Here is a 12,273-nt window from a genome sequence, read left to right on the forward strand (position 1 = left end):
TTATATTCATTCTTCATGTGTAAAGTGTTAAAACTGTAAAATTATACTCAATTTTCTAATCCTGTTGTCTAGACTGTTTACTTCTGAATTTGACTTTTAATTTGTGTGTTTAGTTTATATGACACTTACCAAGAAAGCTTCGCTGGTCCCCTCGTCATGTATCCTGTTTCCAAACTACCCATGGTTGCCCTTGCATAATGCTCTGCTTATTCCTTAGTGTATCATTTAGGGTCTAGATTTTTTTTTTTAAATGTGGTACTTATGAGGGCAGGGATGGTCTTACAGAGTGCCTTACATTTAGTAAATGTTCAAAAAGTACTTGCTGAAAAGTTCAAATAATGTTTTTATTCAAATGATTTTATGCAATCAGTATTGACCATCTTAAAAACATGCCTTTGAGGTTTTTCTAATAGAGTAATAATTAACTTTAAATATATATTTTCTCCCTGGTTGTATTGGTAATCAGTCAATGTATTAAATAATTGACAGAAACTGGCTGCATTGTGCCACTGTCTGTGTGTTAATTATGGGTAGATGTCTAATTTACATGTATTATCCTCTTTCTTCTGAGTGCCCTGAATTTCGTTTTCTCTTGTCTCTTCCTTACTGATTGAAACATGTTCAAGTCTCCTACAGCTTAAAAAATTGTTCATCTGACTTTGTCTTCATAACTGACTTCTAGTGTCTCAGCTTTTGCTATTGAACTCTCTAACAAATGGTCTCTATCCTGTGCTTAGTACTTAATTTTTTTGAAAGCCCTCTCTTGTCTAGCTTCCAGATTTTTCTGACAAACCTTTTTTGAACTTTACCAAAGTTATTTTTAAGCAAATCAAGTCACTTTTAGAAACAATACATTTTTCTTACTTACAAAATTTTTAACATGTTTTTAGTGACTGATAGTGACTGCCCAAGAATAACTACAGATATTAGATTGGCATATTTTTCCCATTCTTTTTTTGTGCATTTATATTATTACATTGTTTATTCAGTTTTTTTTTCTTTTTCACTTAATACATCTAATGATCCTTTCCATGTGTCATATTTTACAAAAATATTTGCTATATAAAATAAATGTATTGTTTTAACCACTCTCTTTGTTGGTGAACGTTTTGTTTCCAAATTTTTGGCTTTTTAAGTGGTGTTACTATAAACAAATATTCTTCAGCATAAATTTTGGCATGTCTTTTTTTTTTCTTAGGGTAAATTCCAGAAACGAAATACTGGGTCAAAGGGTATGAATATTTTAAGATTTCCTCTATATATTTCTATATTTCTACATTGGACTTCAGAAATTTTGTACTAACGTATCTTTCCCCAAGCATGCCTTGGGGCCTAACCATTTTACCACACCCTGGACATTCTTGGATACTATCATTGGGAAAAAATGGTCAATATGATAGATGAAAATAATATTTTATATTTTAACTTGTGATTTTTCTGATTTTCAAGGAATTTGAGGTGTTTCTCAAATATTTATTGACTTTTTATATTTTTCTTCTGTGAATTGATTGTTCTTTTACCCATATTTCTTTTGGTTGGAGTTCTTTAATTCATTCTTAATTATTCTTATTTGTTAGAGAGTTTAGCTTTTGTTAGTTATGTATGTTCCAAATACTTTTTCTTTCTCAAGAATAAAAATTAAAAAAAGAAAGCATTGTCTTAGTTTTTGTCACTTTTGACTTTTGATTCCTTATTCAATTTCATGAGAGCCATGGAAAATATTTTTCATGGTGTTGTATTTTCTTAAATTTAAGTCTTTGTCCACCTGTACTTCTTGACTTACATACACTCTTCTGTTTCTAGCAACCCCTTATTTATGATTCACCCCTAAGGTGCCATCCTCAATTCAATTATATAAATTTTTACTAAGATACTTCTGTGCAGCATACAAAAGATGGGACTTTTAAGAAGAATAAGGCTGAGAGTGCCTGCATGCAATCAGGGACAGACTTTTACTCTAACATTAATATATAGGTTGTGTATCCTATATCTGGAATGCTTGGGACCAGAAGTGTTTCATATTTTGGAGTTTTGCATAGACTTTCCTGGTTGAGTATCTCTAATCTGATAGTCCAAATCTAAAATGCTTCATAATCTGAAACTTTTTGAATGTCATGTTGATGCTCAAAATATTTCAGCTTTTCACACTGTATTATAATAGAGTCTGTGCTGGAAGTATGAACAAAGCATTAGGGAACATAGAGGGAGAATAGGTTGTTTGGTGGAGGATTAAGAGACTACTTGGGTAGGAAAAGAACAGTTACCAAGTGATAGGAATTGGCAGAAGTGGAGGGGGAAGGTGAACCTTATATTTGTGGCGTATCCCGATTGAGTATATAACTTGCATAGGTAGGTGATAGAAAGTAAAGCTGGGAGTGTAAACTGGGGCCAAACTGTGATGGACCCTAAAACATGTTCCACATATCAGATACTAAGGAGATTAGACTTTATCGTGAAGACAATGATTTTGAATTTCTTAAGAATATATGCCACTGTATATGACAGTGTGTATGTGTAGGTATACACACACATATCTATTACACTTTTTGTAATCTTCATTTGTTGAATTTCTAGTTTGGAAGTTGTAGGCAATAGAAATTTGTTGATTTAGAATAAGAGAGATTAGGACCTGGAGAGCAACGAGGAGACTGTTATCAAATGAAATTAAATAGGGCAGTGTTAGTGGAAATGTGAATGAGAGAATGTACTTGAAAGGTTTCACATAAGACTTAAGGACCAAGGGGTTAAAGATGATGTGAGAAAGGGAAGAGTTACAAATAATGTTGTTTCTATGGCTATCATTAACTGAGATAGGGAACACAAGGAGATCATTCAGTTTGGGGAGATGGTAAAACGGAGAGAAGAGATTTTGGTTTTAAACAAGTTAAACTTGTATTATCTGGGGAATTTCTTGTTGGACATGTTAGTTGACAGCTGGAAATACAGATTTGAAGCTTACAGAAAAGAGCTGGAGCTGCAGATATGAGAGCCATCAGCATTAAGTGATACTTGAAGACTGTGCTGGAATGAGTGAAATTACCTAGGAGCATACAAGAAGGGTTTCAAGGATACAGAGGCTTCAGTGAACACTGATAAAGCCTTATCAGAAAAGTAGGAAAGAGAGAGAGAGAGGAGATTGCTACCACAGGAGGCAAGGAGGTCTTTTAAAAATGTCAGCAACCAGAGAGCAAGAGGGGGCAAGGATTGGATAGAGGCTGTTAGTAGTTATTAGTACCCTTGAGGAGAGTATGTAACTTTGACCATCATGGTATCTCTTTAAGAAAGTTTAGTGATTTCTCTTGTCCCTTTACATATAATCTATGTATATATTTTAGGAAAGTCCTTTAGGTGAAGTTTATAATTAGGATTTCTGAAAGTTGACTTTTTTATTTATTTATTTATTTGTTGGTTGGTTTGTTATAGATGGACACAATGTCTTTATTTTTAAATTTATTTTTATGAGGTGGTGAGGATTGAACCCAGTGCTTCACACTTGCAAGGCAAGCACTCTACTACTGAGCTACAACCCCAACCCTAGTATTTATTTTTGAAGTGAAAATCAATCTTAAGTAAAAATTAATTCTTTATTAAGTGGTGTCAAAAATCCATAACTGTGGACCTGAAGATTTTTCTTCTTAAATGTTATTTCTTATTAAAATAGGGAAAGATAAAATATCTACATTTAGTGGGATGTTTATTTTTTCATATAGAAATTAATATTAAAAGTAAACATAGTACATCCCCATTTTGAAAATGGTCTTTGAGGGCTGGGGGTTGTGGCTTAGTGATAGAGTGCTCACTTAGCACGTGTGAGACCCTAGGTTCAACCCTTTGTACCACATAAAAATAAAATAAAGGTATTGTGTCTACCTTTAACACTCTCTCTCTCTCTCTCTCTCTCTCTCTCTCTCTCTCTCTCTATATATATATATATATATATATACATATATATATATATATATATTTTAACATTTTTCTAGTTTAACATACTTTCTGTTATTAGCTCATAAAGTTGTTTTGTTTTTATTTTGAGCTATTAGAAATTATTCTTGTAAAATGTTTTTTTAATTAGGACATTAGAAATAATGCTGAATTACTTTGAGGTATTTTGTTTTTTTTCCTGCAGTGCTGGGGATCAAACTCAGGGTCTCACACATGCAAGGCAAGGCAAGCTCTTACCACTGAGCTCTACCCACAACCTTTAATTACTTTTTTTTTTTTTTTTTTTTTTGCGGTACTGGGGATTGAACCCAGGGCTTTGTGTTTGACCGGCAAGCTTTCTATGAACTGAGCTGTATCCCCAGCCCTCTTAATTACTTTTGAGTACTGTCCTCTTGCAGTCCCCTTCCCTGAAGTAATAATTATCAATACAGGGCATAATTTCTCATATTGGGCATCTTGATTTGCCAGGAATAGCTGGTGCAAAAAATAGATTGTGGATTAATTGAAAACTTGAGGTGTATGATACGTGCTACAAAAGGTAATTGTAAAGTTTAAGTCCTCTTTTACAGTGACATATTTTCCTAATATATAGTAACGTCTTTTCATGAAAGGAGTAAAATGGATAAAAATACTTAAAGAATGTATTTTTATTTCTAATGAGTTATTTTAATATTGAAATTAGAATGTAAAATATTTGCCTCCTAATGTTCTAGTTCTTTTATTTTTAAGGGAATTTTTCAAGGAAATTATTGTTCAAGAAAATTCAAGTAAATTGTGGCTATCTTAGTAGATGTTGGCAGCTTCCCCCACTTCCCCTTGGCTCTGAATTGTAAAAAGAGTATTTCACTAGGATGTAGGAGACCTGAATTCCAATCATAACTCTGTCACTGACTCTGTAACCTTTTAACAAGTCACTTTTGTATGCCTGGTTCATCTATAAAATAAGGCTGGGTTTTAAATAGTTAGGTCTTTTCCAACTCTTTGAATAGTAATTTCTGCTGGCATTTAGCTCTTAAGTCAGATCTACTGTTTAGAATTTGCTTGTGGCAACACTTTGTATCTGTATAGGTACTATGCCAGTCATCTGTTACTACAGACAAATCAGCTGATATTTAATGGCTTAATACAGTAACCATATATACGATCTTCTGGGTTCTTAATTTGGACTTCACTCAGCTGAATAGTTCGGCTGATCTCACTTGGAGTTGCTAATGTAAAGTTATCTGGGAGATGGGTGCTGAATGCTCTGGTGGTCTGATTGTCTGTGCTAGTTATTAGCTGGTTCTTACTCTCCATGTGGTTTCTGGATTCCAAGAGTTCAAGTGCTACTGCACAGGTGCTTATTAAGCCTTTTCTTGCATTATGTTTGCTGATGTTCCATTGGCCAAAGCAAGTCACATAACCAGTCCCAGAGTCAGTGCTGGAGGGGAATACACAATGGCCTACATACCTGAAAGCATGATTTATTGGAAGACACTAACATACCAGTTTACCACAGAGACCAAAATGCATCCACCTAAACCCTGTATACTAAGGCTTCTAAGTGCTGCCTTTGGCTCTGAATTGCTCTTGTTGATTATCTGCAGAATTCATTCAGTCTTTTGGTCTTATATAGGCAGTCCCACTCATCACTACCTTTATCTACTCTTTCAGCCATTTCTCCCAAGTGCCCAAGTAGGAGCAGGATCTGTATCAGTTTGAAATTCTAAGACCATATCATGACTAAAAATGGGCCCCAAGGATAAACTAGTTTTTACTGATGGCAAGAAAATATTGCTTGAAAGTTGTATTGGAAAGCTGAGAATACTTTTTTAATTTAGACACAAAGGTGGTTCCTTCACTTCTTTTTGTTTCTTGTCCGTGTCTATTTAAGAAACTATTGTAGTATCTAGTTTTGTTTGTTTGGTTTTAAGCTCTGTCTGTCAGGACAGTGGGGAAATGAAATAATACCTTTAAATGATTTGTTGGGAAGTTTGTTCCTGGATAATTGTTCTTTTTCTTTCTCTTTTCTTTCCTTTTTTTTTTTTTTTTTTAAGTTGGTAATTTCATGGCTAGTGAAATAATGAGTTGATTTATTAAAAAATAGTAAACCCTAAACGAAAACAACCTTTGGGACCGGTAGAGGCAAGAATAGTTTTTAAGATCATTAGAGCTGAAAGTCATTTCTCATGCAGAGGAGGCAAATCAGATGTAAAGAGTTCAAATAATTAACTCATGGTTACACAGCTAATAAGTAACAGAATTGACACTAGTCTACAGAATTAGTACCTGTACCAGAAGGAACATCAGTAGGTACAGATTGGCTCCAAAATCTGGCTTCATCACTTGTTAGTAGGCATTTCTAAATATTGTTCATCTTTTATTATTTGTAAAGTGGTGATGTTAGGCTCTACCTGTTAAGGAGATTGCTGGCTTTTGAGTTCAGTGCTCTTTCTTCCATATTACACTGCTTTGTCTTTTACAGTTATGCATGCCAGTTTAATGATAAGAACAATAAATCAGAATAGTGATTTTTTTTGTCTTGTGTTTCAGAAACTTAACGTCTTATTTCCCTCCCTACGTCATACTTCCTTCTCATTTACCCTTCTACCTTTTTCTGTCTTTCATTCTTCTGTTCTCCACTCCCCTTCACCTGTTTTATTCTCATGACATGCATTTCTTTTTCAGATGTCATATTGCTTAATAAAATGCTGAACCTGTTGTAGGTTTCCTGCTACCTAATGAGTTAAAATATTTCTCTTTATTTTCGTCTAGAATTTTTATATAATAATTTCTGGCTTCTTGAGATTATGTGCTCTTTCTTCCCTGGTTCTTCAGGCCAACTAGCCTCATGCAACTAAATCTTTATATATTAGAAACTGACATCTTAGGAACTTAAGAATAAGATTTGGCAATAACACTTCAAGTTCTTTTTAGCTTACAAATGGCTTATTTATGCAGCTGGTCAGAGAAGAGTTTCCCTCTCATAGGACAAGAACCATTCAACTCTTCAGTGACAATGAGTATCATGCTATATGAGGTACTGAGTAAGAGGAAGAGGGTATTTGTTTCTGGAGTTTTGGACTTGTGAGGATTCACTTTTGAAACAAAAGAGAATAGAGAATATGTGATAGAGAATGACCTGAGTTGTGAGTCATAAATAGGACAAGTGGATTCCTACAGTTTTTAGAAACATTGTTGGTTAGACAGGTTGAGGGAACGTGGAAATCAAATCATCACTTAAACATATTGTCGGTGTGGCTGTATGTAGAATGAGGGAATGAATTGGCCAAACCTATAAACTTCTGAATAAAATTTGTTTTAGAACCCTCTTTTAAAAGTTGGTACTTGCTTTATATCATATGTACACATAATACATCTACATCAACATTCAAAAATTACATATAAAACTAGACATCAAGGGAATTGTAGATCAGAGGTTCTTATCAGCACTCTACCAGTCAGTTTCTGGATGGTAGGTAAATGCTCTTAAAATTGTATGCCAGAGCTCAGTGGTAGAGCACTTGCTTAGCTTGTGCTAGTCCCTGGGTTTGATTCCCAGCACCAAAAAAAAATTGCCAGATATTATCTGTTCCTTTTTGTGGAGAAAGGACACCAAAGATAACATAACTACAAAGATTCTTAAGAGCAGGGGGAATAGTTTCCAAAAGGTAAGAACTTCAGCTGCAGGATATATAGAGCTATTTCTGTGTATACATGTATTATTTTTTCAAAGTATCAAACTCATGCATTACCTTTAAATTTAATTATCCAATGTGGAATCAGTGATGATTGAAACTAAGATAATCAATCATTTGTGGCATACAATATTGAATACTTTGTCATAATTTTATATCCCAACTTTTCCTGGTATTTTATTAATTTGCTAGAAATTCTATATAACCCATAAATAAAAAGTACCAAAAGTTGTATGATTTAGTTCTTAATATAAATTCATTTAATAGTATAAGGAATATGTGGATGTTTCAGTTTCGTACTTGGCTCTTAATTCAGTAGTAGGAAAATTTTGTTTTTCCATTATTTCTATCTAAACTTTTACCACAGAGAAACAAGGTATATCTTCCTAGTGCCATTTGCTACAATATTTGAATGAATTATAAATGTTGTGTATTCACATAAGGATTTTAATCATCGCTTGAGATTTCTTCCAAAATATTATTTTAAAGTTTGGGGAAATTTATTCTGTTAGGCGCCTTTATTAATTTTAAAATATTACATTTTTTAACTTTCATGTGTTAACAGATATAGTTCATGAATTTTTCAATAGATATATATCCTCTGGGTTGTACTATTCATACAGTTGCCACTATAACAAATCTTAATTGTGTATTTTAATCTTTTTGTTAAAATTACACATAAGTAGGCGGTCTTTATAGCTTGAGTTGCAACTCATAAATGGGAAGATAATCTTATCAAAAACTATAATATGATTAAAAAATTTTAAATAATGGCTTTATTAAGGTGTAATTTACATGCCTTAAAATTTACCCTTTTAAAGTATGTATTACATTTACAACGTGTTTTTCAGTGGTTTAGAAAAGGAATCATATATAGCAGAAGGAAAGGGGGAGAGAAACATGGTAAAATACTAATGTTTAGGGAATCTGGGTAAAGAATATGGAAATTTTTGTACTGTTCTTGCAACTTTTTCTCCCACGTTTGTAATTATTTAAAAATATTGTAAAATGAAAATAAAAGTATACAGTGCAGTGGGTTTTATTATAAAATTGTATAGTCACCACTATTTGCTTTCAGAAGAGTATTTTAAGCATACTTTTCTGTTTATTTTTGTCCTTTTCACTTAATATACAAAAGTTGATGTATCTTGACATCAAAAATTTCTTACCATTATCTTAAAGTTTTCAAATGTTAAACTTATGTCATAAGTGAAAAGATGAAGTATAATTAGGAGACATAAAGTGAAAATCTTTATTTGAAAAAATGAAAGAAAGTGAAAGCTTTTAACTTTGGTTTATGTCCTTCATTAAAGCTTTTGAGTAGACTCTTGGAATAAATTGTTAGTCATATGCAAAACTGTTTCTACTTCTTAAAACTTGAATTGAGGAAGGAAATGCTCTATACCACCATGGCAAATACTTCATTATAATAAGAACATTTCTGTTTCTTCCTCTCATATTACTTTGTTCATTGTGCTGGGTCTTTCCCTGGGAGGTAGAAACTCTTTAGGGAACTGCCTTGGTTTTTGTATGTAGTGAAGCAGTGGAGTCAGTGTATTGTTTTGATAGGATGAATTTTTAATACTAGTATAGTTTTCAGTTAGTAATGTATGATATGGTTTTTCCTTTTTACTTAATTGGTACTTATAACCTATTACTAAATGCAACTATATCTGCTCAAAATTAATCTGAACATATGGTTCATTCATAGTGTTGAATAGGTGGGAAGATTAGTTTTCACTGCCATTTCACATTGCTTTTTATACTGTATATACAATGGGTAAGAGAGTGAATCTGAGTAGCTACTACAAAGTGCAATTGCATGCAAATGCAACTGAGTTTTTGTCCAATCTCCTGATTCAGAATGACCCAGAGAAGGGTCTCACAGGGGACAAGGAGGAGACACTTCTTCATTCTTTAGACATAGGAAGCTTTATAGAAACATACTTTTTTATATCATAGGTGCAAAGAACTTTAAAATATTTTCTATAAAGTATTTTATATGACAGTGCTGATGAGTCTTATTATCATGCAACATGTTTTCTCAAATTGTTTTACTTATTTTTTATAGGAAAAGTAGCCATCAAAAAAGAAGACTTGTGTAATCATAGTGGCAAAGAAACTTGGTTTTCACTGCAGCCCATTGATTCCAATTCAGAGGTTCAGGTAAATATTAAGTCTTAAGTAATGCGAGAGATCATCACATACAGAAAATGAGTGAAAATGAAATGTTTATGCTGGGTTACTTAGCTAGAGTTTGTGATACTTTATTTTAAATTTTAATATCAGATTATGGACCTTTGAGTAATATAGAACTGTAGATAATACAGTGCTAAAAGGAAATGGCTATGGTGTATTTATTAAAAAATAATGTATGTGTGTATGCAAATGTGAGTTCAAGGAGATTACATTAGGGAGCAGATTTTTTTCCTACCTTAGTTCTGCTGTTTGAATAAACAGAAGCAAAGTATTAATTTTTTTAGAGAAGAGAAAAGGCATGTTTTATTAACAGTGACCTTAGAAGTCTGTGATTTATTCATTTTCATCGGATACTCTGCTCACTCTCCAATAAGCTAGACTTGGGAATATGTTACTTATTCAAACCATGCCTGAGCCCACCGTGCAGAGCTTCATTCCCATACCCACCCTTCCTGTTGTTCACCTCTATTTTTATTTGAAAGGGTATCATTACTCCTTTTAATCTCTTCTTTCCTTTTGTCAAAATAAGAGGCCTTTTGCAGATTCTATACGAGTAGAGATTTATCTTTTAACCACATAGCTGAAGTTTCTATTTCCTTCTGGAAAGTTTGAGTTGCTCTGTCTTAAAAATTGTTATTTCTATCTAAAGGGAAACATTTTTTTTGTAACCCTATTTATTTATAAAATATGGTAAGGATTGTGAAACGATTTCCCGAGGGCATAACTGCAAACAGGATTCTTCTCTAAAAGAAGTTATAATTTGTGCTGTGACTCAAACAGAAGTTTAAGACAAAAAAAGTGCCATATGCACACCCACAGATAATTTGCAAATAAAGTGCCTGTTTCTCTATTTCCTCATAACCTCTCAAGCATTCTTTGTGATGAGATTCTCAAAAAACTGAGCTTTGTGTACTAAAACCCTTGCTTAAATACAAAATACAACCAACTCTTCCTGTTTTATCTATTCTACCCCATTTTAATACTCTTCTTTCCATTTGATTATAAGTATCATTAAGATACAATTAGACAGTGTTGTTAATGATACAGGTGAGAAGCAATATGAGGAAGTGGAAAAGGCTTAAGTTAGAAGTCAGAAAATTTAGGTCCTAGTGTTTTTATGTGGTTACTTTAATGACCTTGAATTTCATTTCTATAAAACCGGAAAAGTCATCTTTGACGCATATGATTATTAAGAATTAAGTGGAATATATTTAAGAGTACTTTAAAAACCGTTCATTGCTGTACAAATATAAAACATTTTACCAACAATCTGGTGGCTATCATATGTTAAATAATATGCCTTTACAGAAGGCATACTTGAAAATTTTACATTAAAACACCTGCTTTTCTTTTTATTTTATTTTTAGTATTTGGTACCTGATTTAACACCTTTTCCACAGACCATGAGAAACTTTTGGTATAATATTAATTTTTCTAATAGTGTTAAGAGAAGACTAGAAATAGTTTTGAACATTTTGTCTGAAATGAAATTTGAGGATTATTATAAGATTTAGCTTAATAAGTGTTCTTCTGACCAGTATAAATTTGCTAAAGGATTTAAGGACTCCAGTTCCGAAAAAGTAGAAATCTATATAGTATAACTCTTATTAGAGATTAATACTGAAACAGTTATATATATATATATATAAAACATCTCTGAAACAAGAAAATTGTGGAAGCACCATATACCTATTAGATATCATATTGACATTTTTAAATTTTCTACAGGTTATTTTCATGACTGTGTTGCTAACCTTTGCTGTCTTCTGTCTTAAGTGATAATTAACTAGTAAGAGTTACTCACTATTTAAATAGATTTTAGAAGGAAACGTACCTTAGGAGGTGGGAGGGATGAATAATACTTTTCAAATAAATAAGGTACCATTGGGAATATTATTATGTTCCCCCAAAATGGATCAGGTAGTACTAAGTTAATTTTGTGAGTCTAGAAAAGATAGAAAAGTGGCCCATGATTAGTATAGATCCCAATTATTTAAAAAAGTATTTGTTTACCTTTGTAAATTTTACAAAAAAAATATTGTGAAAAAGTAAGAACAGTTGATGAGGGCAGTAGGAGAAAGCTATGAGACTAAGTTCAGCAAGAATTCTAATTACTTTTATATAATCATGTCAGTATATATTAAACAGTACTAAATAATATATGTTATCTCATTTAATCTTCATAATAGCCTATGAGGTAAGTAATATTACCTCCATTTTACAGACAGGGTAAATGGGATTCACAGAGATTAAATGACTTCCCCACAGTCACAGCACTACTAAATGATGAAGCACTGATTCCAGCAACAATCTAAGACTCCTAACCACAGTGCTTTCTGACCTTTTAATACTCTGTACTGTTAGTCATCAAAAGTCTTTAGCAGATCAGGAAAGTTACTTAGGTAGCATCTAAATATACAGGAATAGAAGCCTACTCAAATTAGCTCAGAAAAGC

General features: G+C 32.6%; 1 protein-coding gene across 6 annotated transcripts in view; it reads left to right on the plus strand.

Annotated features, from left to right (window-relative positions):
* The window catches only part of RASA2 (RAS p21 protein activator 2), a gene marked incomplete at its 3' end in the record, with an annotated part of 109,828 nt that overhangs the window by 25,340 nt on the left and 72,215 nt on the right, over positions 1-12,273 (plus strand). For all 6 annotated transcript variants that reach the window (XM_079100375.1, XM_079100376.1, XM_079100377.1 and 3 more), the window contains exon 4: positions 9,691-9,785. In XM_079100375.1, the coding sequence (XP_078956501.1) occupies positions 9,691-9,785 (95 nt within the window). The remainder of the gene's footprint in view (positions 1-9,690; positions 9,786-12,273) is intronic.

This window comes from Sciurus vulgaris (genome assembly GCF_902686455.1).
Source record: "Sciurus vulgaris genome assembly, chromosome: 10".
NCBI classification, from domain to species: domain Eukaryota; kingdom Metazoa; phylum Chordata; class Mammalia; order Rodentia; family Sciuridae; genus Sciurus; species Sciurus vulgaris.